This window comes from Panthera tigris, chromosome B4, assembly GCF_018350195.1.
Source record: "Panthera tigris isolate Pti1 chromosome B4, P.tigris_Pti1_mat1.1, whole genome shotgun sequence".
NCBI classification, from domain to species: Eukaryota; Metazoa; Chordata; class Mammalia; order Carnivora; family Felidae; genus Panthera; species Panthera tigris.
In genome coordinates, this window is record NC_056666.1 from 77,909,935 (window position 1) to 77,936,724 (window position 26,790).

A 26,790-nucleotide genomic window follows, 5' to 3' on the forward strand; every position below is an offset into this window, starting at 1 on the left:
TCTCCCTCACAAGAAGAAAAGGACTTACCCTGAAGCATGGAGGATTTCTTTAATTTATTAATTAAAAAAGTTTTTTTTCAATGCATATTTATTTTAGAGAGAGAGAGAGAGAGAGAGACAGAGTGCGAGCGGGGGAGGGGCAGAGAGACAGAGGGAGACCACAGACTCGGAAGCGGGCTCCAGGCTCTGAGCGGTCAGCACAGAGCCCGATGAGGGGCTCGAACCCACGAACCAGGAGATCGGGACCTGAGCTGAAGTTGGACCTTGACTGACTGAGCCCCCCAGGTGCCCCTTATTTATTTTGAGAGAGGGAGGGAGACGGCGGGGGTGGGGAGAAAGTGGAGGGGCAGAGGGGGTGATAGAATTTTTAGCCACCTCCATGCTCAGCGTGGAGCCCAGTGTGGAGCTCGATATCATGACCCCGGGAAAGAGGAGAAATGGGTGCAAAGTCTCCCAAGCCCATTAAGGTGACAAAATGGCCACTCCACGTGGCCGGGCCGCGTTTATAAAAGGGAGGGGCAGTGAAGGAGGGGTCAGAATCCTTCTCCTCTCCCTCTGGCCTTAACTCTTCTAGCCTAGCTCACCATAACCTGTGGATCATCTTGCTTTAGCTCCCCTAATGAGGTCCTCAAATCCAGCTCCCGCCAGATCACTTGAAGAGACAGTTCTGGCTACACCTTCACCTGTACCTTGGCCTGTGACCCTGCTGCATCACAGCTGTCCCCTGCCCTAACCACGCGCAGGAGGTGCTGGGGCTACAAGAATCGAGTTGGTGCGGGGGAAGGTCTGGCCTTGGGAAACTTCTTCCTTCGTGAACCCACTTTGTGCTTTTATCAGCATTAGAGGCAGTGACAGGCAGACACAGGAAGGGAAGAAAAGCTGAAATATCAGCTAAGAGCCTCTCCCCATTGCCTTATGAACGTAAGATAGGGGCCCTATCCCTACTCGTCCACCCACCCTCTGGACCTGTTCTGAGCGCTTAACTCTATTCCAAAATTATGCTAGCTACTAGGGGTGCAAAGAAATGACATCACCTCTTCTCCACCGTTCACACTCATTGGTGCATGTTGCTAATTCCACTCACCGTCCTGGATCGAAGCTCGGGCAGTCAGTTTATTCTATTAGAGTAATAACAAAACCAAGCTCTTTAGAATCAGTAATGCTCGTTTAAGTTAAGTACTATCAGAGATGTGGGTCAGAGGGATATTTCAGACATCCTGGGGGCGGGGAGGTGATAGGTCATGTTGGGGTCCTCTCTGCTTCCTTCCACTACTAGCCAAATCTCTGATAATTTCTCTTGATCCAAACCCCTTTCCCTGTGGAGGTAGGAAGAGGAGGTCACTTTGGGGACCACTGCAGAGAATGAGCTTGTCAGAATCAAGCCGGTGAGTGGGTTTGCGTGCAGCAGCCCTCAGGGGCATCCAGTACTCCATCCATCAGTTAATAAGCTCATATTTTATTTCTACCCATGGAAAGGCATTTTCTTCCTTATACCCCGGGAGACCCACAGGGCAGAGATTCTCTGGATCTTCCTTTACAGAGAGGCCCAGCGAGATAAAAGAATTCCCCAAAGTCACATACTACGTTTTGCTAGAGTGAGAGGGAGAGCTTAGTTCCCCAACTCTTGACTTCTGGATCTGTGCCCATGACCGGCTCTGTAGGGCTGAAAATGGGATTGGAAATTTCCCAGGGTTGGCCTGGGGGAGGTAGAGTCCCCTGGAAAATCTCTGCAACAACTAGGAACTGCCTGTGCATTGTTTCCAGGAGCTTAATTGTGCCTACGTGCGCAAGGGAGACCAGGAGACCAATGCTGACAGCCTAGTGGAGGAGATCAGCTTCCAGAACACTGTATGGGGGGAGGTGGGCACTGGCAGGGAGGACATTAGTCATCCGTCTTTACTCTGTCCCAGGCCAGACTTTGAACAGAGGAAGCAGACAGAGGGGTCTGCAGGCATGAAGGCTTTGAAATGGTGGCTCTGTGTGTGTGTGTGTGTGTGTGTGTGTGTGAAGGGGGAATGTGAGCTCTGTTCTACCTGGTTCTCGATGGTACAGTTGATATGAATGGCTGTCGGCCCCACAGGAAATGAGAGTCACTGAAGCCTGCATCTCAGACACCTCAGTCATCACCAAACTGGATAACAGCCTGAACATGGGCTGCACTGTGACATGGGACCTGAACATGGGCTGCACTGTGACTGAGATCTAGGCTAACTCTGATGACATTGCTAGATATAGCCAGGCTGGGGCTGAGTCCTGGTGCTGCAGCAAGGTGAGGGGCATAGGACACCTGCCTCCTAGACATGGCAGTGGGAAGGATGCCAGGCATATATTAACAAAGCCTCTTTTGTCTGGGGATTCTGATCCCTAGAGATGGTAACAGAAGGGCACACAGCTCTGAGGTTTTAGTGGCTGGGCAGGACTAACATGTATGGTTGCACAGGCTGAGCCCTGTACAACCTCCAACCATCTGTGGTGTCTGAATTGCTGGGACACCCCATCCTGAGCCTCGGGAGAATCTCTGCTTCTCTTTAATATGGGGAGATGAAAGTCATGGTGATGTGGCATGGGGACACCCTGCCATGGAGGAGATTACTGCGCAGACCGCGTGATCCAGAGGCCGACTAATGAGGTTGAAATGCCAAGTTTCAGGTGTGGGTCATCTGCCCCCCCCTTCCCGCCCCCCATCACATTTGGGGCAGTGAGTGCCCCAAATGGATTTCACCATTCATGATCCAGCTCGTTTGCATGACAAATGTCCCTGGTTGTGGTCCCTCAGGGGGACTCTGTTAATGAAAAGGAGAGGCCTGTTCTTGGGGTGTTCCCAGCTGGGGGAGGGGAGAGACTGGTACATCCAGGAAATGGACCGAGACACCCAGGACCATAACCCACTTTGTTCTCTCCTGGCCCCCAGAACACCAAGCTGGAGGGACCCTCCCTGCCCTGAGGGGAGGCCAAGGAGAATACTTTTAGCTGAGGTCTACTGCCTGATTTCCAATACGCCTCTTGTATAATTTAGTTAGGGGCAATTGCTTGTGGGTAAATGTTTAACAACCAGCTCTCGGAAGGAAACAAAAGTCCCTTTTACAGGGTTTGCCAGTTTCGGTGGTGTAAAATCTTCCGGCATGGCCGGCTGTGACTGCATTTAGGGTTGGCTAGAAATGTGTCAAACAGGCTCTGTGAACTGGTTCCAGAACACTGTTGGTTAGAAGGCAGGGTAAAAGGAGGCCTCACACTGAAAGGGCAAATAGAAAGATTCGGGGAGACTGGATTTTTCATGATCATGTAGCCTGTCAGTGTGGGTGGGGAGGCAGCCCGGAGCTGGACTCCTGGGCAGGTGGAGGGATCTCTGTGTCCTGCTGCTTTTGGCGGGTCCCACTTCCCAGAGGAGTCTGGAAGAGCCTGACCCTTATGTTCTTTTGGAACCGGGTTGGGGAGATGCTGAGCCTTTGGGGGGTCTGTACCCCAGATCTTCTTTTCTGACCTGGGAAAACTTGAGTGATTCCTTTGGTGACTGGGTTCAGAGCTGGTGACCACGTTACTTCTGGGACCACTGTCGGGAGCTAGTGCCCAGTCCTAACACTGACCTTGGGTCACGAGGGGAATAACTCCTCATGCCATACCCATCGGAGTGGAAGTCTTACTTTCCCATTGTTGGGAGGCTCTCATTTTCTCCTTGTCCAAGCACATGTGTCCACGTTCAAGATGTCAAATACCTCTCTGGACTAAAACAGGTGTTTCATCAGCTTGGTTGTCCCCAGGGAGGTCTTCCTGAAGTCAGTGACGGAAGACTAGATTAAGAAGGGATTGAGATTAAACCACCAGATGGACTCCCTTCCAGTAAAGGCAGGGACAGGCCACAGGGAGGCTCAGGTAGGCTTTCTTTATCCTTGGAGATGTGAATAAGCAAGAACTATCTCAGCCATCTGGGTGCTCTTGGCTGGTAGGGCGGGAGTTCTGGTCCCCACGCTGCCAAAGGTTCTGACTTGTTATCGTTCCTGTGCAGGTGTCAGCCGCTCTCAGGCAGAGTTGTATGTGGGGGATGTCTCAGTCACCCATTTTTGTGGCATCAGATCCTGTAGGATGGAAGTTTGTGGCAGCAGGTTAAGAAGTGTGAAGCTGGCAGGGTTTGATGAAACACCGAGCCTCTGGCACTCTCGTCCTCCCGAGGTTCCCAGCTGGCTCTCTCTCCAGCCTGGCCCTGGTGGTGGGGTGTAACCCTTTGATCTCACTCTGGTCCATCTTCCCTCCTGTCCACTTCTCATTTCTTGTTGTGTGGGACTCTCCCTCCTTGTCTCCTGCCTCCCTGAGGCTGAGAAAGGGTATTGGGAGGAGAGGCACAGGAATATATTCTGTTGGACGATTCTGGGCTGTCTGACCCATGAAGGGGACCGTCTCTCAGCCCCCACCCCTTAACCTTGCCCTTCCCTGAACTCTTGCTCTTCCCTTCCTTTCCTGAATCTTCCTTCCCTCCTTGCTGTCGGTGCTTAAGATAAAGTCACATAGTTCCTGTCATGCTTTCGATCTTTCTGTCCATTATTTTAGTCCTAGGAAGGGTGGGTGGGATCTCCGGGTGGGGGGAAGGCATTCAATGTGGTGGGGGCTGCCAAGGCCAGGCCAGCTATTTATTTGATTGAGTGTCAAGGCTGGGGGCATTGAGGAGGGGTGTTCTGATGGCTCTGGGCTCCCTGAGGGAGTGCTTCAGTGCCAGGAAGCTTCTGGCCCAGTGTTGGCTCATAGCAGGCACTCAGCCATGTCAAGAAGATAAATGAATTCATCTCTAAGGTTTCCAGTTTCCCACAGGGCATCTTCACTTGAATATTGCCCTGATATTTGGAATTCAAAATGCCTTAAAATCAGTTTGTCAGTTCCCCCTGAACTGATGCCCCTCCATCAGCTTTCCCTCTTTCTGCCAGCTCCTCCTAATATCTCCAGCTTAAAACTCTTTCATACCTATTTTCCCCACCCAACGAGTCACAGAATCCTGTCTATTTTTTTCCGTTGAAAAATGCGACCAGGACCTTCTTTTCTTGCAAAATGTCAGACTAGGAACCCTGAAACATCCTTCTGCCATTAGTCACTTAAAATTGTGGAAAATATACTTAAAACTACATTTTAATGCATCATTGAGCTAGCAAGATGGTATGGAAAATTGTCAAGAAGAACAAAACGAGAATTTCTTGGATCTAAAAGTGTGGGAATGGAAGTGAAAAATTCAACGAAGGGGCTTGGCCAAAGACTGATGATGTCAGAGGGTAGGGTTGGTGTCTTGAAGACAGGAGTAGAAGTTTTCCAATCCAAACAACAGTGAGAAAATATTGAAGAAAAAGTAACAGAGCCTCAGAGACCTAGAATCATCTAGCATATGTACGCTTGGGGTTCCAGAAGGAGAAGAGTGAGAGTGACGTGGAAAAGTGTTTGAAGGAGTACTCTCCCATATTTGGTGAAAAACATCAGTTTACAGAGCCAAGAACGCTTGTGGTGCCCAAGAGTACTGGCTGCTTAAGGCAAAAATAGTGATATTGCTTGTAACGTCTGTAGAAGCAAAAGATCTGGCAAGTGACACAGACGATGGGGAGGCGGGTCACTGAATTGCACTGTTTGTCATGTGTGCACTTGTCGGTTGCCAAGTGGGGAGCAACACAGTATTAACTCCAAATAGACTTTGATAACTAAGGGAGTATGTATAGCATTAGCTCTAGAACAATCACTAAAAACAAACGTTTACTATGATAAAGTAAACCAAAAGACTTCAACAGGATAAATGATATCAAATATTTAAAAGTTATTTGATGGATTCCAAAGAAAGCAGAAAGGAACAACAGAGGAACAACAACAACAACAAAAACCCACGTGAGACAAGTGAGAAACAAAGAACAAGATGTCTGACTCACATCCAATCATATATAATTACATTAAATTTTCCTGGAAAGAACTAATCCTTCAATAACAAGAAGACAAACAATTCAGTTAAAATGGGTGAAAGACTTCAATCGGCCCTTTACAAAAGAAGATGTATTAAGGGCCAAGAAGCACATGGGAACTTGCTGATCATTATTAGTCATCAGGGAAACCTACTCTGGGAAAAACTCAACACCCACTGGAAGGCTAACATTCAAGAGACTGACGATTCAAAGCGGGGAGCGGCTGGAGCTTTCATGGAGCGTAAAATGGTCTAGTCACCTTGGAAAACAGTTTGGCAATTTCTTATCAAGCTGAACATACGCTACCAAGTGACAAAGCAAGTGCACTTTTGGATATTTATTCAAAAGAAATGAAAAGCAGGTTGAAATAGAGACTGGTACATGACTTTCATATGACCTTTATTTATTAAAGCCCCCAACTGGAAACAGCCCAAATGTTTTCAACAGGTGAATGGACAAACTGAGTTATAATTATACAACAGAATATCACCTAACAACACAAAGGAATGAACTCCTGATTCATAAAATGACATGGATGAGCCTTAAAAACATGCTGAGTGAAGGGGCCCCTGGGGGGCACAGTTGGTTAAGCGTCTGACTCTTGATTTCAGCTCAGGTCATGATCTTGCCCCGCACGTTCGAGCCCCGCATCAGGCTCTGCACTGACAGTGCAGAGCCTGCTTGGGATTCTCTCTTTCCCCTCTCTCTCTGCACCCCACCCCCCGACATTGCTCTCTTGCTCAAAATAAATAAATACATTTAAAAAGATTTAAAAAACCATGCTGAGTGAAAAAATCAGACACAAAAAAGCACATACCGAATGCTTCTATTCATATGAAATTCCAAAAGTGGCAATACTAATCTACAGAAATTAGATCAGTGCTGGTCTGGGAGTTGGACTGCAGAGGAGCATGAGGGAACTTTCTGAGATGATGCAAATGTTCCGTATCTTCATTCAGTGGTGGTTAAGTGGGGCACGCATCTGATGCATCTGCCAAAACCTGTTGAACTGCATGCATGTGTGCATTTTATTGTAGGTATATTTTATCTTAATAAAATTAATAAAATAATGACTTAAAAACCCAGTCTAATACATATGGGAGAAACCTATACCTACAGAAATATAAACATTATGTGAAATGCAAGATAACAAAGCAGCTCTAACTAAATGAAGAGCTATGTCAGATTCATAGATGGGAAGTTTTATTATCATAACGATATTAATTCTCCTTAAACTGATATACAGAGTCAATGCAACTATGATCAAATTCCAAATAAGGATTTACATAAATCTTAACAAGTTGATTCTAAAATTTATGGTGAAGAATAACAATCAAGAATAGTCAAGGCGCTATATAAGAATACACGGCGGGGGGTGGGGGGAGTGTAGGTGGCTCAGTCGGTTGAGCCTCGGACTTTGGCTCAGGTCACGATCTCATTGTTTGTGGGTTTGAACCCCGTATTGGGCTCTATGCTGACAGCTGGGAGCCTGGAGCCTGCTTCAGATTCTGTGTCTCCCCCTCTCTCTGCCCCTCCTCCACTCATGCTGTGTCTCTCTCTCTCTCTCAAAAATAAGTAAAAATTAAAAAAAAAGAATACGTGGGATAAAAAAGAGCATTTGAATGGGTATTTGCCCTTTCAGAGGTAGTTATAAAGCTATTAATTCAGTGTAATATCCACTTAAGAAGAGACAAATTGACCAATGAAACAAACTAGAGAGCCCCTAAATTGACGTATATTTTATATATATATATAGTAACAATATATATAATAACACATATATTATACATATATATTATATACACATTAGATGTGTTTTATGCATAATATTTTTATTATAATATGTAATACAATATACTTTATATAAAACATGAATATATTAACAACATATATATGTGTTATGTGTAATGTACATAATATATGTCAATTTAGGGGTTCTCTAGTTTGTTTCATTGATCAGTTTGTCTATTCTTGTATGTAAATATTATATAAATATAGTAACTATATATAAATATATAACTAAAGTTATATGTAATATATAAAGTTATATATATAGCTAGATCTGTATCTTTGATATGCCACAGTAGTGATATTGCAGATCAGTAGTAAAGAAGGGACTATGGCATTGGCTATCCACATGGAAAAAAAATGAAACTGGATTCTTGCCTTCTATTATACACAAAATCAATTCCAAGCAAACTATAATTATAAATTTCAAATGCAAAACTTTAAAATCTTTAGAAGAAAACATTAGTGAAGGTCTTTCTTTTTTAAATTTATTTAGAGAGACAGAGAGTGTGTGTGGGCAAGCTCTAGCAGGGGAGAGGGGTGGAGGGAGAAAGAGAGAGAATCCCAAGCAGGCTTTGTGCTTGAGTGTAGGGCCCGATGCAGAGCTTGATCCCATGACCCTGGGATCATGACCTGAGCCGAAATCAAGAGTTGGATGCTCAAATGACTGAGCCACCCAGGCGTCCCTCTCTTTCTGACGTTGGTATGAATAAGGATTTTTACGCAAGGCATGATGAATGCTTAATCTGAAAGAAAAGATGGGTAAATTAGACACTAAAATTAAGAACTTTTATTTATCAAAATATTCACAAAGTGAAAAGACAAGCCATAAATTTGAAGGTGATATTTGTGATACATATAAGTGACAAAGTATAATATCTAGAAGTATAAATTTATATAGAAATATAAAAAACACTTAGCATCTAGTAAGAATAAAGCAAACAACCCAACAACAAAAACATGGGCAAAAGGAAATCCATACAGGTAATAAACACTTAAAGAGATATTCAGCCTCAATAGGAATCACGAAAATGCAAAGTAAGATCAAAAATAAGACTGATTATATCATTTCATTATTGAAAATTAGATGCGCCAGAGAAGATACGAATCTTTTATGTATTGCTGATCAAAGTATAAGTCTTTATTATATGACTTTGGCAAATAACTTTTGTGTTGTAATATTCACTATTTGATTCAGAAATACCAGTCCTAGATGTGTATCACAGAAAAATCCTCACACACATCCATCGGGGACATTTAGAAAAATGTTCGTAGCACCAACTTTGTAAGAGAAAACAGAACAAAACAATAATAGAGTTATATAAAGTGTCGTGTGTTCACGTAATAGAATACTATGAATCCTAGTGAAGGACCCTTAGTTCTACAATATTAGAAAAAAAAAAGCAAGTCCTTTTGTAAGTGATATACTTAAAAAACCCAAAACCCCAAACCCAACCAAACAAGAAAAACTAAATAATAATAATAATAATAATAATAATAATAATGTTTACAGGTACATGCATGCATGTAATCAAACTAGAAGAAAAGAAAACAAGGGAATGATGAGAAATTCAAGGAAGTGCCCTCCCCACCCCCCCAGATCAAGAAGCAGAAACAGGCTGGGGAGGCAGTGTGTAGGCATGTGTAAATTATTAGGGACGTTTGGTTCTTGTGCCTATAAGTGGCTTCATGGGTATTTCATTTTCATTATATTCAATACATAATAAAATCAACACACTATTTATAAGAAATGAAGTCTCAACATAAGGTCCTGTTGAAAACCTAAAGATAAAACATAAAGCCATACAAAGTGAAAGAACGTGTGCAGGTGAGTGGTTTGAGAGAACGCATCGCGCGTAGTAGGAGTGAGCAATTCTTCATGAAACTTATTTCCATTTAGGTGCATGAGCATGTAGGTAGGTACGGATTCATGATATAAAATCCGTTTGTTATTTTGAGCTGTGGTTAAACAATAGTTTGACTGCCAGTAGCCCAAACATCTTCTTGCCAAAGTACGACAGCAGAAACGTACCTACAGGTTCACACTGGCATTGTTTGTTAGCACAAAAACAAAGGTGCACAGATGTATACCCGCAGGGGAATGGAGAGAGAATCACACACTGGGATACTACGCAGCAGTGACAAATGAACTAAGTTGTACGCATCAAAAGCTCACATACAGAATGTCGGGGAGGGAAAAGCAAGTCATAAAAACAACATAATCCTATTTTTGTAAAGCTTAATGTTAGGCAAAACTGAACAAATGCTGAAGGACTCATGCACACCGGAGGCTAAAGAAAAGCAAAGGAAAGCTCACTACAAACCCCAGGAGAGTGGTTACTTTGGAGATGGGATAGGGTCAGGGACCGAGGATGCTATGATCAGGAAGGGTCCCACATGGGGCTTCGAAGGTACTGGTGGGTACACAAGGATCTGTTTTTATTACTGTTGCCATTTAAATCATTAAATGTAGGTTATATGCACACATTCTTTTGTATGAGAAGTTTATAAAACAGAAAGAAAATGCTGACCAGCGTGTGCTGTCTGGTCCCTGGTTCCTCCTGCAGTTTAGAGGCTCCATCCTGTCCCAGATGCCTACCTAGTCTTGGCACTGGAACCCCAGCCCCAGTCTCTTTCCCTCTTGTCTGCCTTCCCTCTGCTTCCAGACGGGCCTTCCTAAACTGCATCGCACACCAGGGTGGTGGTCTGCTCAAGCACCTTCTGTGTCTCCCCATTTCTCACCCCATAAGCCCAAACTCCTTGGCTCTGCACATTTCCCCCACCTGAAGGATCCTTCCTTCCCTCTCCTCCTCTTTCCTTCAAGGCCCATTCCAGGCCAGGGACCTCCACTCTCCCACCTGGGCTGACAGAACAGCCCCTTCTGGCCCCTGTCAGAACTCTGCAAGGTGAGGTCACAAAGCCCCCTGGGAGGGAGCAGCTTTGTCTCCAGAGGCGAGGATTCTGGGAGCTCCCTGGGCTGGAGCTGGGCTTAGGTGCGCTCCGGAGGCTTGGAGAGACGACAGCTCTTTTCATCATGGTGAGACTTGTCTATGTGGCACATTGGGTCACATGGGATGAGGGGGTCTTGGACTCTGCCCAGATCTGTTGGACCTAGCCAGGCACAAGCTTGTCTGCTGTGTCTACAGCTTTTGGGAATGGGACCCGGAAAGGGTGGCCTGTGGGAGTCTGTTCATATCCATTTCCCATACCCCCTCTGCCCTGGAAAGCAATTTGCACTGGGTTTGGTGTGAAGAGTTCCTGTTGTCTGGGTTGAAGAGTGTGTGTGACTTTAATGTTCCTCAGGGTATAGAGCAAAGAACATGCACTTAAGACACAGTCTAGCTCAGCTCGACTGGCAGGGTCACTCATGTCCCACTGGGTCCCTACTTCCTCGGACAGTAGATGTAATGAGCTTCAGCTTGCCCAAGGAAGGATAAGGGAGACAGTAACACCCACCCGGCCTACTTCACGGTGGTCTTGAGCCCAGGTGAGACGGTGGGGATAGAAGACCTTGAAGAGAATAAGGCCCTGTGCGTCAGTTACCAAGCCCAGGCGGTTTATGGGCTGGTATGTGAAGACAGGTGCAGGAAAGGGAAAAGTCCCCCTGATTTTGTCCCTTCTAGATAGCTCTCCCCATAGTGGCCTCGGGTTTAGCGAAGGAGCTGGAATCTGGATCCCTGTCCCTGGTGAGTAGCATTCATCAGCTTAAAGGAGTTTCTTTATATTCAGAGATTTTCGAAAGTACTTTTAAATTAGGAATCACTGCTGGATCTTTAAAAATGGTGTTTGTATTAATTGCCATGATCCTATGTGAATGACCATAACTGATTTGCTAGAGTCTAACTACCCCTGTTGCCTGGGATAAACCCTATGTGATCTCAGTCCAATGACTCGACAGATTATCGGCCTGTGTTGTTCTTTGTGCCATCCCTTCGACATTACCTTTGGTGTCTCTAGACCCGATAGAGCATCCGCCAGTGTGCCCGTCAACCCTTGGCAATAGGAAAGACGATCATCCCCATTTTCCAGACAGAGAAACAGAGTAGTCAGATGACCTGCTCATGAGGGAAGGTGGAGGGGTTGGTCCTGGAGCTGTCCTGCGGGCTTCGGTTGAGTGCCCTTGTTGGCTGTCCTCCTCGCCCTGACCCTCCCCTGTCCTGTGCTGCCTCTGCCCCACAGTGCGAGGAGGTACAGGCGACCGTGCAGAAACACACGCAGGGCCTGCGACACAGCAAGGAGGAGCTGAACAGGCTTAACCAGGCCATCCAGCGGCTGACTGCAGAGGTGAACAGCGCTAAGAGTCAGGTGAGGGGTGGGTGTGGCGGGGGGGGGGGGGGATGAAGGGTGGGAGGGTGTCCATTATCTATGACAGCTCGACTAGTCGTCCCCCTCCTCTGGAGTAGATGGGTAGAGTTTCTCTTTGTGAGTGTCCGAGCAAACGGAAGTGTGGCTTTACACGTGTACATCACGCTGCCTTTGCCTGGGACTCTGTAGTAGTTCAGAGGCATGTAACTGACCCGTAGGTAAAATACATATAAATCTGTACGCTTGTTTGCCTATCAGTTTTCATGCACACGTGTGATTTTGTATCTGCATGCTTTGTTTGTCCTACATAGCATTAAACTTCAGCCCTTCTTTGGGAATCGCAAGATGTTCCGCAGAAATCCGGTTTTCTGGGTTCTCTTTAAATGCACGGAGTTGGCAACATTCTGCTAGGGAAGGGAGGCTTCTGTCTTCTCTGTCGCCTTCACACAAGGCCGTGCTCCTTTTGTGTGCATCGACCCCACCAACCTGAGCTGCGTCCTTTGATGCAGAGGCAGAGGGCTCTTGCCATTTTCTCATCATCTTGGCTGGTGCTGTTATTATCCTTGTGGAAGGCAAAAGGTACCAACACCCGTGTCTCTAAATTAGAGATGTGAGAGGCTGAAACTGTGAAAGAGGTCCTGGTGATTGTGGGAGACTGACAATGTGCGGATTTCTTTCTGGAACTGGATACTATTGCTAGAGGGTTAACATTTGGCCTTCACCTTGGGATGCCTCCAGCCAGGCCTCTGGAGGCATTCGGGTTTGCAGCTCAGGCTCTAGGCTTAGGAAAGAGAGGTTCCCACATGGATGTTTTCTTTCTTCTGACTTCTCTGCCTCTCAATCTCCCCTCTCTCCTCCCAGCTGCCCTGTCAAGCCCCCTGGGCTCATACTTTACCTGCAGAGGGAAGGGGTTCTGCTCCCTGTTTCCCCTGCTTTCTGTGGATACAGTGTCTGAGGCTCTGAGAGGTCCTCCCTTCTTCAGAAACTGATGACTGTGAGGAGGGACAAGCTGTTCAGGTTCAAGGGGGTGGCACAGTGAATGGATGGGCCTGTCATGGTTCAGTCTGCCACCGGCCTCTGCTGTTCTGATCACAGTCCCCCCACCCCCCACCCCCAGTTTCCTAAGCAGCAAGCAAAGCTCATCAAGGCCAGCATTTATTATTGTTCTATTTCTGCAGAGACTACGGAGGCTAGTTTCTGGTGAGGAAAGGATATCCTTCTTGTTAGTTTCCCTGATGAAATAATAAACCTAGCATTATGTGCTCAGGAGCATTTGATGCTTCCTGGATCCTAGCTCCTTTGAGAAGAGTTACCATATTAGACTTGAAAGGCTCTGTCTCAGCCATCTCGGATGGCTGGTCCCAAATCTCCACACTGGGAGCTGGGCAGACACAGACACATTTTTTGGAACAGGAAGGCCCATTCCATACAGTGATCTTTAATCCCTCATTGGCCCTCTGGCCTCCAAGAAGGGTCTGGATCTTTGATGGGGGAGGGGGTGGGGGCCAAGGATGTCCTGTCCGTGCTCTTCCCTTCGCCCCCAGCCCTGTGAACTAGACAGAGCCAGGGAGCCACGAGCTCTGCAGGAGGAGGGTGCCTCAGACAGTGCCCAGGGCAAGCTGGCCTGGCTGGAGGCCGCCCTGCACCAGGCCAAGAAGGACATGGCCCGGCAGCTGCGGGAGTACCAGGAGCTCATGATCGTGAAGCTGGGCCTGGACTTCGAGATCGCCACCTACCGCAAGCTGCTGGAGGGCGAGGAGAGCAGGTGGGGGCTGGGCAGTGCTTTGGCTGTGGCCACGGGGAGGAGTGCAGGGGCCCAGGGAGGTCACCATCTGGGTCCTCACCAGCTGGGGAGGGGGGGGTGGTGGGGAGAGATGACCTGGGGATCCAGGGCCTTGTTCTCCTGGAGCCAATTTCTCCCCACCAGCTTAAGGCCCTTTAGGGCTTTAAGGAGCACCCTGGGCACCTGGGATGGGACGACACATGGTCACACACCCCCAAGGGCAGAGAGCAGGGGCCAGTCTGTCCAGTGAGGCAGCTGCAAGGACCAAGGCCTAGCCAGGGGGAATAATGTCTCCAGTTTGGAGTGCCTTCTCAGTTCTGCCCTTCTTGCCCCGAAGGCAGGGTTTATGGGAACAGGCAGGGCCTGGCTTTTAACCTCAGACAGCAGTAGAGACCCAAGGGCTGCTAGCTCCAGCTGGGTACCCCAGGCTGAGGGGAGGGACAGGGAACCCACCATGCAACAGGCATGCAGCATTTATTATCTTTCAACCCCGCAAAACCCCTGGGAGGGAGGTGCTGTCATCCCCGTTTTACAGATGGGGAAACTGAGTCTCAGTGTAAAGGACCACCTCAAGGACACACAGGTAGAAAGCGACTGGGTGTGGCTTGACCAATAGTCTTCAGATGATTGAGCTATCTCCTCTATAGTGTCCTTTAAAATGTTCCCTTCATGGTCTCTCCTTTTAGGCTAAGTTTAGGCCAAAGAAAGCGTCGTTAGCCTTCTCCCTCCTCCAAGAGGTCATCGATAAAATCGGACTATCTGAATTTAAGGAGGAAAGATCGAGTTTAAGCTCCAGAGGAGTCTGATGCAAAAGGGCTGTGGGGATCTGAGAGAACCAGGGGCATGTAGATCTCTCTGCCCGTCCGGGGAGGGCCAGGAAAGTTTTGTTTTGGAGAATGGGGATTATTATACCCAGTGTATTATTATTATACACTCACCTGCTTCCTCCTCCTCTCTGCAGGCTTGGTCCGGGATTTGGGGCAGGAAGCTTCAGTAAGTAAATAATAGACATAGCTTGGGTTAGAGGAGTTCAATCTTATCCCCTACACCCCTTTTTTGTGCATTCTCTTGGGAAGGGATTTGGGATTTGGGATTGCTTCCTCTGTGTGTCTCCCTTTTGTGGGGGGCTGTTTATTCTCTCGGGGGTGATTCTTTGTGTGTGTTGAAGGGGGAGGTCTTGTGGTCTGTTCTTTGGGGGCAGGTTCTGTTGGTTTGTCCTGGGGTGTGGGAGGGTGTTCTTGTGGGTCTGTCCTTGTGGAAGAGACTGTTTGATTCTCACGTGGGGAGAACCTGAGTGTCCGAGTTCAGGGAGGGGGGCCTTCTGGAGTCTGTTTCTTGGAGGAAGGGGTCTGCACCAAGACCCCTTGGTCTTTGGGGAGTTTGCACCTCTGACTCCTGGAGAGGAGGAGGGTCTTTGAGGCTGCCCTCTGGGAGAGGAGTCTGTATGTCTGTCTTCTGGGGGCGGAGCGGGAGAAGACGGTTTCCCCTCTGACAGCCAGCCGCGCTTTGCTCAGCCCTGGGCAGCGGGCTGGGCTCAGCCTCTGGCCCGGCCAACCTGCTGCCTCCCCGAGCGGGCTCCGGCGCCCTGGACACGAGCGCCCCTGGCGGCGGCTGCGCGCTCTGCGGCTCCCCCGGGTGCTTCGGGGGCTTTGGCTGCAGCGGTGCCCGCAGATGTTGAACCTTCCTGCCATGCTCTGGAGAAAAAGAACCCTAGCTTCTGCCCCAAGGACTTGACCCTCTGTCTCAGACGCTCTCTCCCACGGAGCTAGCCGTCACCTCATCTTTCCCTCTTGCCTGCCCCCACCCCGGAGCGTAAAGTCTTGGAATCTAGTTTACCGGACGGTGACTGTCCGGTTTCCAGGGTGAAGATAGCCCGGATGCTGAGCCACTGAGGAGGCCATGTGGCTTACCTGGACCCAGAACCCTGTCCCTCTGACCTGCCCCCACCCCTTCACTCTTATTTTCCTAGGACTCCTCCTTTGCAATAAAAGTTCTTCAGTGGACTGAGCCACTGGGCTGTTTGCGCCTGGATTCCTCAAGTTAGGTACAGAGCCAAGACGAAGCTGGCTGGATTTGGGGGTAGGGAATTTGGCTGGATTTGGGGGTAGGGGAGAAAAGAGTGAACACTACTAGGAAGCAGCCCTCCTTGTGGAGTGTGGGTCCACATGACTTCAGTTTATGGTGATGTCACTGAACCAGGATCCTGAGGTTGGTGGTGGTGGTGGGTTGACAGAGGACCCTTGGGAAAGTGGAAGAAGGGGTTCATTCCTCCTCAGACCTGCTTATTCCCCAGCCTGGGGCCCGCATTCCACCATGTCTGGTTGCTGAGCGCTGCCTTCATTCATCCAGTCACTCGCCCTACAGACACTTACCGAATGGCTTCTGAGGGTCAGGTGCAGTATTGAGTGAGCCAGGCACTCTGGTTCTGGCCCTGCACAGGACGTTCTGGTGGGGAGGCAGGCCCAAACCAGCCCCAAAGAGAATGGAGGAGGTGGGGATGAGGGCAAATCACCCTCTGCCGGCCTGGCAGGGGCACTTGAGGACAGGCTCCGGGGAAGACGGCCCTCGAAGATTCTGGCAGGGGGATATGAACACAGCTGGGTGGCCCAGGCCTGGGTTCTAGTTTAACAAATGACCCGATGGTGGGCTGGGAGAGCATGTCTTTGGAAGCAGATGGAGCTTCTGGCTCTGCCTCTATTTCGAGGTCTATGGTGTTGTTTGCTGTGGGTTTTTACGAGGCAACTGGACTTTGAGGGGCAGAAGATAGGCCAGTTTGCGGGGGGTGGTGCGTGGCCAGAGAAGGGCTGGATCTCTGGGCTCTCTCTTTGCCACACAGGCCCGAGAGAAGCTTCCACTCGGTGAACTCACAGTCTTTTCTATTGCACAAAGGGTTACATCATCAACACATGCGGGGAACAATGGTTCCTGCTTTCTATGTCCCTGGGTGGGGTTAAGGTGCGTCATTGGCCAGAGGCCTTGGCTTTACCTTTTAAGGTACACTATGTCTGCTGTGTTTTCCTGGGTCCCTGCCCAGAAAACAGGTATCCAAAAAGGCCCCCTTCCTGGGTAAACAGAACTGTATCATGCAAGAGGAATGAGACCGAAACTTGGCATAAGGACTGCCACGCAGCAGGGGGGCAGGGGACACAGACCCAATGGACGCACACATCAGCCCCATTTGGCCAATTCTGACCGACACCAACTGTATAAACAAACGTTCTTACTGACACTCTCAGTGCAAAGCAGCTGAGAGCCGAGCTGCCCCTTTGCGAGATTTTGCGGTTGGGCTCCAGGTTCCCTGCATTTTGCTAGGAAGGTAATGACGTTCTGTGATCTTCAAGGTCAGGTTTTGCCAGCTCCTGGTGTGCTGATAATGTCAAGGAAAGGACTTGGAGGGAGGTGCCAAGGGAACTCTCACCTGGAGTCGTTGGCTGGGTTTATGGTGAGCATTCTGCGGCCCACACCACGGAGGGCTGGCTGTTCACGTTTTCCCGTTTCGAATCCCAAGCCTGACGTCAGTCCAGATCCCATGGGCTGCTGGGTCAGGCTTGCGTGTCTTGCGTGGGCCACCAGCCATGTTTGTGGTTTGGGGACTGATTCTCTGAGTGGCTTCCCTGGCCACGGGCCACATTCCAGCCTGGGGTGGGAGAGAACTATGTGGTGCATTTATAGAGAGTCTTACCAGCCTATTTACAAGCTTTGTTAGTCAAGGTGACTTCTGAAGGGAGGTGGGTGTCACCAGTTAAGACATCACTTCTCAGCAGAACAGGACCACTAGAGGGTCAGCCTTCTTCTGCTCCGGCCTGCCTCATACTTGATAGCATTTAGACGTGACAGATGTGACTTAGATGTTGGCATCTCTATATAAGCCCCTCAGAGCCAGTGACTGTCTTGTCAACCCATCTCTAGGGCCTGCCATGCAGTGGATATGAATGGATGAATGGGTGAACGGGTAGAGTGAGGCTCTGTGGTCCTGTGTGGTCAGCTCTGTTCTTGGACGCATTGGGTCATTCTTCCACCATTAACCTGTCTCACCCCATGGAAACCCCTCAGGAGTCTCTGGATGAGTCTACACACAATCCTTCCTGATGAAATTCCAGCTGCAATGTATCAGCCAGGCCAGCCTGGAGTAAGGAAGGAAGGGTCTGGATTCTGTTCCCAATCTTGCTGTTACCCTGGCCCAAACACTCCCTGTTTCTGAGTCTCAGTCCTGCCCTTCCCAGATCTAACTGGTGAAGATTCACCTGTCCCTTTTCATTTTCCTCCTTACTGAACCTCTCTGCACCATAGTTGACCAGTAAAACGAGAATAGTCCCTGTCACAGGATTGTGTGAAAAATATATTACTATATGCAAAGTCCTTAAAGCATAGTAAGAGTTACATAAATGCAATGAATATCTCAGGTACTGGAGTCTTGGGAAAGGCTTTGAGCACCTTTAAAAGAAGGCTCTACAAGTCTAAGGCCAGCTGGTCTCCTGCTGCCCCAGCTGGAGCTAGAGTGTCTACAGGGCAGGAGGGGAAATAGGGAACCCCACGGGTTAGAGCCGGGGCTCCCTGGCCAGAGGGCACCTCCCCAGGATGACACCCAGCGGCACCTACCCTCACCACTCCTGCCTTAGCCCGGTTCTCCGCCTCCTCCCCCATCAGCACATGAGTCCACCTGTCACTCACACTGCGGTACCCACAGAGCTCCCCCCTTCAGCACGGACACACAGGCATGCGCACATTCACACACACACTCACACATGTAGGAATGCTCACAGTCTCTCTCACACACACACAGGTGCTTCCACACAGATGCCCGGAGATGTGCACGTACCTGGATACGATCATATTGTTCTACTCACAGACAGCTGCTCACAGACAGTGAGCTCTGCGGAAGGAAGGTATAGCCAGCACGCACACCGCACGGCTACATGGCATCTGGGGTCCCCACCTCCCCCCGCCTCTAGCTCCTAGTCCTGTCCCACCTCTCCTGAGGACCAATGGAGCTTTTATATCGGTAAGGGGCCTCAGCAGCCATCTGGTCCAAACATTTTATGTCACTAGTGAATACACTGAGGCCCAGAGAGGGGAGGTAACTTGCCACAGGTCACACAGCGAGGCGTTCCGTTTTTGTCACCCTTCTGCATCAGGAGTATTATGTATTTGATTCATTCACTCTTGCTCTGCTTCCTGAGCCTTTCCAGGAGTGGGAACTGGAAGGAGGCTGAGAGTAAGTAAGGCCATCAGGGCCCGGCTGGGCTGATGAGACCAGCGCGATGGGAAGGGAGGGGTCGGTTGGCAGAGATGAGAAGTTCATTGGGTAGTTTCTGAACTGGGGAGGGATGGAGTGATGGAGCTGGGGTTTGGGCCTCAGGTCTGGACTCCTGATGGCCTGCTTCTGAGCTGTGTGGTGTCACAGCATAGAGAGCTGGTTAGAACAACTGCATGGTCTGGAACTCTCCCAGGGTCCTGGCCTGCTCAGAATTCCATCAGGAGGGGAGAGGGGACATACTAGTGGGTGGGGGGCCTTGGATTGATCCTCTACCTTAAAAGAGCCTGGTATTTTCAGACCACTTGCTTCTGGGCTCTCAATATTATTTATTTCTATTGCCCTGAAGGAGGGGGGTGGGTTTAGATTTCTGCTACAGTTTTCCGGGCCTGGAAGTTTAGAGATTTGCCCTGCTGTACAGATATGTATTCAGGGACTTGCCTTCGCCATAGCAAGATGGAGGGGCCATCTCCTTACTTTCTTTGCTACTTGTAAGATCCTCATAGTGTCAAGGGGGAAACAGTTCTCTGCACGTAGGAGCTCAATGGCCCTGGAATACGTGGAGATTTCTCTCTCTATTTGCTGTCTCTGATCACACAGCTAAGTGTAATATGAGGGAAATGTAATCTGTTTATTTATTTATTGTTAAAAATTTTTAAAGATATTTATTCACCTTGTTAATGAAAAAACTTTTTTAAAATGTTTATTTATTTTTGAGACAGAGAGACTGAGCATGAGCCGGGGAGGGGCAGAGAGACAAGGAGATACAGAATCCGAAGTGGGTTCCAGGGTCCGAGCTGTCAACACTGAGCCTGACGCGGGGCTCGAACTCACGGAGTGTGAGATCGTGACCTGAGACCAAGTTGGACACTTGATCAACTGAGCCCCCCAGGCGCCCCTGTAATCATTTACAGATGGGCACAGGAGGCTGACCATAGCCCTGGTCCTTGGAGGGATTTCCACTTTATATTCTGCAAGAGAATAGGGCTCATGACAAGCGCATGTCATGATTCTTTTGCTGCAGGCACCGTCTGCACACGTTACGTATGAAATGCCTAGTCCTCCCATCTACTCATGAGGTAGGCGCGCTTTTATCTTTCTCACTCTAGAGATGTGGCAACTGAGGCACAGAGAGGGTGAGGAAATTAACCAAGGTCACTCAGCCAGGAAGGAGCAGAGCCCCATTTTGGACCCAAGTCATCTGGCTCCAGAGTCTATGTCCTTACCTCTGTGCCACCTCATTGTCTTGCTACGTGCTGTTTTCTATCCTAGAGGTAATTTATCAGCTCTGGCAGGTCTCCAGACCCCAAAAGGACTCCATTCAAAAAGCAAAAAGTAGCCACATCAAAGGCTTTTTGAAAGTTTAAGTCATGTTCATATAGTTACCCTTTAAGGAATTCTAATAAATTGCTCAGGCATGAGTCTTCCCCAACAAAGCAGTGAGTGATGTTTCCTTAAGTTTTGAGTGACTGATGAATCTAATTTTCGTTACCCATCAGTTGACAGATATGCACAGGGAGGTTTTCTGGGAGGCAACAGTGTGTTAGTGAAATGACCACTAAAGGTGCATGCAGGGTTCAAACACCGGCTGGACCATGGAAGCTTGTGGGGCCCTGCCCCAGTTACTGACTCCAGACTAGACCTTTTTCTGTTCCACGTGACTTTGGGGACTCTCCCAAACCCTGACCCTTGAGGATAACAGAGGTGCAGACAAGGCTCAGAGGTGGCTACACTGATTTATTGGAAACACAGATCAAGACAGGTGAACATGACAGAGGTGGAAGGGGAGTGGTTGGGGGTGGGATATGGCCATCAGCCCCATGACAGCCTAGGGTAGGACCTTGTCCTGGTCCTCTGGGCCCCTCAACCCCCTTCGTATGGGCGTCAAGGGGACTTTTTAGGGGTAGCCTCTCCCAGCACGGGGCAGCAGAGCCGAGGAAGAGGGGATCACACATAGACATGAGAGGCCTGGAGTGGGACAGACCTTTCAAAGTGCCAGAGAGGTAATTGAGAGCTTGCTCCATGGGGAGGCTGGGTGGGAGAGACCCCAGGCCCGAGGTGTGAGTTCGGCCACCTAACATTTGCGGCAGCTGCTGGCGCAGGACCCCACGCCGCAGGAGCTGATGCCGCAGGAGCCCACACCGCCGGTGCCCAGGCCGCAAGACGTGATGGAGTTGCAGGGGCCACAGGGCGCGCACATTCCGGTGCTCACCGCCAGGTTCCCGCTGCAGGGGGCGCTGCACGCGCTGCCGGTCACCGGCCGCGAGCCGGACACGCAGAGGTCCCCGCAGACGACCCCGCCCCGGGAGCTGCTGACACCTGCAAAACCCAAATGCTCATGAGAATTCTGGGGTTGGGGGGGGGGGTGGTGAGCCATCAGCCTCCCAGATGATGCAGATCCCCGGGCCCTGAGCACTGTGTATTAAAGTCAGGAGAATCTTTACTTACAATGTTAGGCCCAAAGCTGTGGTCTTTCCTGCTCTCTGACCCTCAATCCCTCCTGCTGTGATGCCAGCCCACTTTATGATACTTAGCTATCAGTGGAACCCCACCCTCCAGACTCTGCTACCCCTTATAGGAAGGGAATAAATCCATCCACACAGGGGCTGTGTTACTCACAGACATTCACGGCCCCAACGCCTTCACATAGTCTAGAGGGAAGAAGAAAAAGGCAACATGAGTGACTCATCCAGAGTTTCGGATAGAGCTCCTCCACACCTTGGGGCAGGGTCCACAAGTGGTCAGGGTGGAAGCAGAGGGTCTGAGGGAACAGCCCTCCCAAACCGCCCCCGTCCCCAAAGTGATGAATAAGAGGTTTTCCTAGACCGCTGGCCATTGCTGAGACAGAAGAAAGGATGGAGTGTATTCAAGGGGCAGGAATGGGCAACTCAGAGCCAGGCTGGGTTGAGCCTCACCTCTGCTCCTCGCCCTCCAGCAGCCGCCTGTAGGTGGCGATCTCGATGTCCAGGCCCAGCTTGGAGTTCATCACCTCCTGGTACTCCTTGACCAGGCAGGCCATGTCCTGCTTGGCCTTCTGCAGGGCGGCCTCCAGCTCGGCCAGCTTGCAGCGGGCGTCGCTCAGGGCCGCCTCGCCCTGCTGCTCAGCCTGGGTCACCGCGGTCTCCAGCTTGGTGTTCTGGGGCCCAGGAGAGAACAGAGTGGGTTATGGTCCTGGGTGTCTCGGTCCATTTCCCTCATGTGTCCAGTCTCTCCCCTCCCCCAGCTGGGGACACCCCAAGAACAGGCCTCTCCCCTTCATTAACGGAGTCCCCCTGAGGGACCACAACCAAGGACATGAGCCATGCAAATGGGCTGGATCATGAATGGTGAGAGCCAGTCGGGGCACACACTGCCTGTGTGGCCCTGGGGAGGCCCCAGGCGACCCGTACCTGACACTTGGCATTCTCGACCTCGGCGGTCAGCCTCTGGATCATGCGGTTCAGCTCGTTGATCTCCTCCTTGGTGCGGCGCAGGGTCTCCCCGTGCCGGATCACCGTAGCCTTCATCTCCTCGCACTGGGGGGGGGGAGGGGGGGGGCGGGGGGAAACAGAGGTGCTCCTGAGCTCAGGATGCAGTTTCCCTCCCATTCAGACACCACAGATGGTTGGGAGGTTGTACAGTGCTCAGCCTGTGCAACTATACATGGCAGCCCTGCCCAGCGATTATAACTTGAGAGCTGTGTGGCATTCTGTTACTATCCCACGGGATCAGAAACTCCAGACAAAAGAGGCCTTCTTAATAAATACTTGGCTTCCTTCCCACTGCCATGTCTAAGAGACAGGTGTCCTGTGCCCCTCACCTTGCTGCGGTACCAGGACTCGGCCTCAGCCCGGCTGCGGCTGGCGATGTCGTCGTACTGAGCCTTGATCTCGGCCACAATGCAGTCCATGTTCAGGTCCCGGCTGTTGTCCATCTTGACGATGACCGAGGTGTCTGAGATGTGGGCGTGGAGAACGCGGATCTCCTGCAGATGGTGGGGAACCTGTTTACACCCCAGCCTCACCCACCACAGTGTGGACCCAGTCTTCTCAGCCCTTACCTGGTCTCCACCCCAGTTCCCATTACAGCCTCATGGACTGCAGCCGCCCACCCAACCCAAATCCCTGGCCAACTCAGTCCCAGGCCCTAGCCTCCTCCTCTAGGTTGGCTGCTTCCTTTCGACCAGGACCATGGCCCCTCACCTCCTCATACAGGCGCCGCAGGAAGTTGATCTCCTCGATCAGGGCCTCCGCGTTGGCCTCCAGATCTGACTTGCGGAGGTAGGCACAGTCCACATCCTGGAAAAATGGGGCGTCTGTGAGCTCAGAGGACCCCGGTGCTCATTACCCCAAACCCTCCCCTCTCTTCTCTCCCATTCATGGAGGCCAAGGGAAAGGACTCCTACTGTTCCATTCCCATGCCGTCGCCATACTTTCTGACCTGCCTGGGGTGGGCTTTGCAACCTCCTGCCCTTCTGGGAACAAACCCCTTTGTGCCTGAGATGGGCCGCCAGCCTTTCTCTCCTCTTATGGTCCCAGCTCTGCTTCTTACCCTCCCTATCCCCACAAGCCTGCCAGACTGACTCCTTGCTCGCCACCTCGACCCCTCCCTGTCCCCTGGCAGTCCTCCAAGACCACCTGGTCACTCCGGGTTCAGCTCTATCCTCCCCAATACCCGGGGACCGGGCCCCTCCTGTTGGTCAGACTTCCCCCAGTGCTAGACAGGACGCTGTCCCTCAACAGAGAGACTGGAGCTGCCCTGCCTCCATGGGGTCCCCGCCAGAGACCACAAGTTCTAAAGCACAGTGGGACATCCGCCGGTCAGCCCAGCCATCCCTCGCCCCAGGGCAGGGTGTAATGCACAGTCCAAGTTTCTTGCCCTTCATCGGCGACCTGAATGAGCCTTCCATGACCTGACCCCTGGGATTTCCCAGCCCGATTGGGCCAGGTCGTGTGTTCCACATGGAGGTTGAGACCCTCTGGGTCTCCCCAGGAAGAGTCTGTCATTCCGAGATCCCTGGTGTCTGTGCTTCCGGATCCCACGTCACTCACCTTCTTCAGAGCCACAAATTCATTCTCAGCTGTTGCTCTCAGAGAGACTTCCTCCTCATACCTGAGGCAAAAGAGGGCAGAGAGGGAGGTCAGGGAAGGGCGGGTCTCACCAGAAGCCGTCTCCCTTTCACATCAGTGGAGGGGGCAGTATTAGTGAGCTCCCAACAGCTGGAACACAGCAAATCTGCTGGCTCCGTTCTGTCTGGTTGGATCTGGAACGGGTCTAGGATCCTGTCTCGACTTTAAATTGAGGGGTCCAGAGAGCTAAGGTGTGGGACCTCCCAGCCCCGTTCCCACAGCTGCTGTGAGGTCACCTTAGGAGGCACATAAGGACTCAACCCCAGCCCCATGCTAGGAGAGGACAGCGTCACCTCTGGGGCACGGCAGCCCCAGCCTCCCCTCATCTGGCTGTCCAACCTGGCTCAGGTGTGGGGGCCTATGACACCCATCCCCCATCGGCACTCAGCACCCCAGGCAGTGGCACCCGGGGCCCCAGGGCCTGTCAGTCCCGAACCACCAGACGCTCAGGTGCTACAGGTGGGAAAACTGAGAGGTCAGTCAGCAGGAGGCAGCCAGGGAGCCTGCAGAAACCTCCTCCCCACGGGGCCTGGGGGACAGCCTCCGAGAAGGGAAGGCTGAGTAGGGGACAGAGAGGTCTCCTGGGGGCATCCCGGCCCCACCCTGAGGCAGGCATCTGGGCAAGAGTGGCGCAGCTGAGATGACCCTGCCGCGCAAGTCCCCGGCCTGCATGGCCCCTCGTCCTTCTGGAAAATTCTTCTCAAGTCTAACCCAACGGGCTCTAAGCCAAGTCCATCTCCTGCGCCCAGCGTCACTCCGGGCCGCACTCACTTCTTCTTGTAGCCCTCCAGCACCTCCTGCACGTGGTTGAGCTCCGAGGCCAGCCTCCCGCTGTCGGCCTCCACGCACTCGGCCTCCCGCCTCAGCGTCTCGATGTAGCCCTCGAACAGGGGCTCCAGGTTGCTCTCGCAGCACTTGCGGTTCTGGTAGAACTGCCACTTGGTCTCCAGAAGCTTGTTCTGCTGCTCCAGGAAGCGCACCTGCATTCAGGGTGTGGGGAGGGGTCAGACGGCTCTTGGTGTCCCGAAGCCAATTTGGGGTGGGGCTGGGGTGATTGCTTTAGGGGCAAACTCCCAACCCCGGAGCTCAGCAGAGCTTGGCAGAGATGGGCAGTGGGAGACAAGGTGACTCCTGGATTTCCCTCCTGTGATCTCTGTCTGGATTTTCTCACTCAGGGATGGGAGCAAGGGGCTGGGCAAGGTCAGCGTCTGCTCTCAGGTAAAGGGAGTTCTCCAGACCTGGTGAGTCCAGGTGGCATGTGTATTCTGGAGGCAGGTAGAGGTCTCCGGTTGGCCTCTGGCTCCCCCTGTCTCAGTGCCCAGCCTGAGTGCTGAGCATGGGTGGGCTACAGGAAGGGTGTGATCAAGGACAGCCACCCACTGGCTCACCCTGCGGGCCTCTTCCTATTTCTTGTGTCCATTTTGGTGTCTGTGTGTGTGCATGTTCTGCCCTCTTCCTCTGACAGGCCAGTTCCAAGCCTGTCCTTGTGTCTCCGTGGGGACCTGCCTGTCTGGACAGAGGTTGCGTATAATGGCAACACTATCAAATCAGGAGCCTCCGCTCTGTATCCTGATGTCCTTGGTCGTCATGTGGCCTGGGTGTGTGTCCATTTCGTCCATGAGAGCGGGAGCTCACCTGGACCTCCTGTCTCCTGCCCCTGACTGTCTTCAGCCTAGCCCAGGAATCGAGGGCTCAGGAAGGGTGTGATCAAGGACACCCACCTTGTCGATGAAGGCAGCGAACCTGCTGTTGAGACACTTGATCTGCTCCTTCTCCTCGTGCTTCACGCACTGCGCATTGGGGTCGATCTCCAGGTTGAGGGGCGTGAGGAGGCTCTCGTTGACGGACACGCTGGTGATGCAGGGCGGGCTGGGGCCGCACACGCCGCCGGAGCGGTAGCCGAAGGTGCGGCCGCAGGAGCCGGCGCGGAAGCCGCCGCAGACGCTGTGGCTTCCGAAGCCGCCGGTGAGGCCGCGGTAGCAGGAGACGCCGCGGTAGGGGGCGGCGGTGATGCAGCAGCGGCCGGGCCTGGGCCCGCAGGCCGAGGCGCAGCTGAAGGTGCGGCCGCAGAATCCAGATCCGCAAGTCATGGTGCTCCTGGAGGTTCGGGTAGCAGAGTACAGGACCGAGGTCTGGAGTCTTGTGCAAACTCCAATGTGCTCCGTGAGGCACCTCAGTCCTATTTATGCTCAGATCTGAAGGGCTTGGCTGTGCATTTCGGTCAATTTGTGCTTTATAGGCTTGGGCGGTTAGTTGAGTCCAACCCCTCTTTAGCACATGCTTTCATGGTGGAGTGGCCCGCACCCTCCTCAGTGTATAGGATGCCAACCTCTGGGCTGTAGGGGGACTCAGTATGTTTCATCTTCAAAGTGCCCTGCCAGCAGTCTATGCACTCATCTGAGGAGATTGGGGAGAGAAGGGCAGGGCAGGAGAGGAAGGAAGGGGGCCAGGAGAGGAGAGGAGAAGCAAGGCCAGAGGCTGGGAGGTTCAGGGCACCTGTGTGTGTGTGTGTGTGTGTGTGTGTGTGTGTGTGTGTAGTGGGGTGGTCAGGAGGGGACTCAGGAAAGACTGAGGTGTTAACAAGTAACATCCAGAAGTTTCCATTCCAGTAGTGGCCATCGTGCTACTCTA

General features: G+C 51.2%; 2 protein-coding genes and 1 long non-coding RNA gene across 4 annotated transcripts; 1 reads left to right on the plus strand and 2 right to left on the minus strand.

Annotated features, from left to right (window-relative positions):
* Nucleotides 1–1,202: 1,202 nt before the first annotated feature.
* Nucleotides 1,203–10,596, minus strand: LOC122240358. The gene is made up of 3 exons (XR_006219961.1): nt 10,493–10,596; nt 3,585–4,073; nt 1,203–1,316 (listed from the first exon to the last, which is right to left on the minus strand). It is a non-coding gene; the product is annotated as an uncharacterized LOC122240358 (long non-coding RNA).
* Nucleotides 10,597–10,642: 46 nt separating this feature from the next.
* Nucleotides 10,643–15,805, plus strand: LOC102950510 (keratin, type II microfibrillar, component 7C-like). 2 transcript variants are annotated; one of them, XM_015543513.2, is made up of 5 exons: nt 10,643–10,746; nt 11,889–12,014; nt 13,559–13,779; nt 14,759–14,790; nt 15,659–15,805. In XM_015543513.2, exons 1-5 carry the CDS (start codon nt 10,744–10,746, stop codon nt 15,661–15,663), a joined length of 387 nt encoding a protein of 128 aa, XP_015398999.2. In that variant the 5' UTR covers nt 10,643–10,743; the 3' UTR covers nt 15,664–15,805. The 2 variants fall into 2 exon arrangements, with proteins under 2 accessions (XP_015398999.2, XP_042848290.1); XM_042992356.1 differs by having other exon boundaries at nt 10,662–10,746; nt 11,889–11,993.
* A 5,305-nt stretch (nt 15,806–21,110) lies between these two features.
* LOC102967724 (keratin, type II cuticular Hb1) lies at nt 21,111–26,249 on the minus strand. The gene is made up of 9 exons (XM_042990821.1): nt 25,881–26,249; nt 24,931–25,139; nt 24,082–24,142; nt 23,233–23,328; nt 22,851–23,015; nt 22,441–22,566; nt 21,967–22,187; nt 21,671–21,702; nt 21,111–21,370 (listed from the first exon to the last, which is right to left on the minus strand). Exons 1-9 carry the CDS (start codon nt 26,247–26,249, stop codon nt 21,126–21,128), a joined length of 1,524 nt encoding a protein of 507 aa, XP_042846755.1. The 3' UTR covers nt 21,111–21,125.
* Nucleotides 26,250–26,790: the final 541 nt, after the last annotated feature.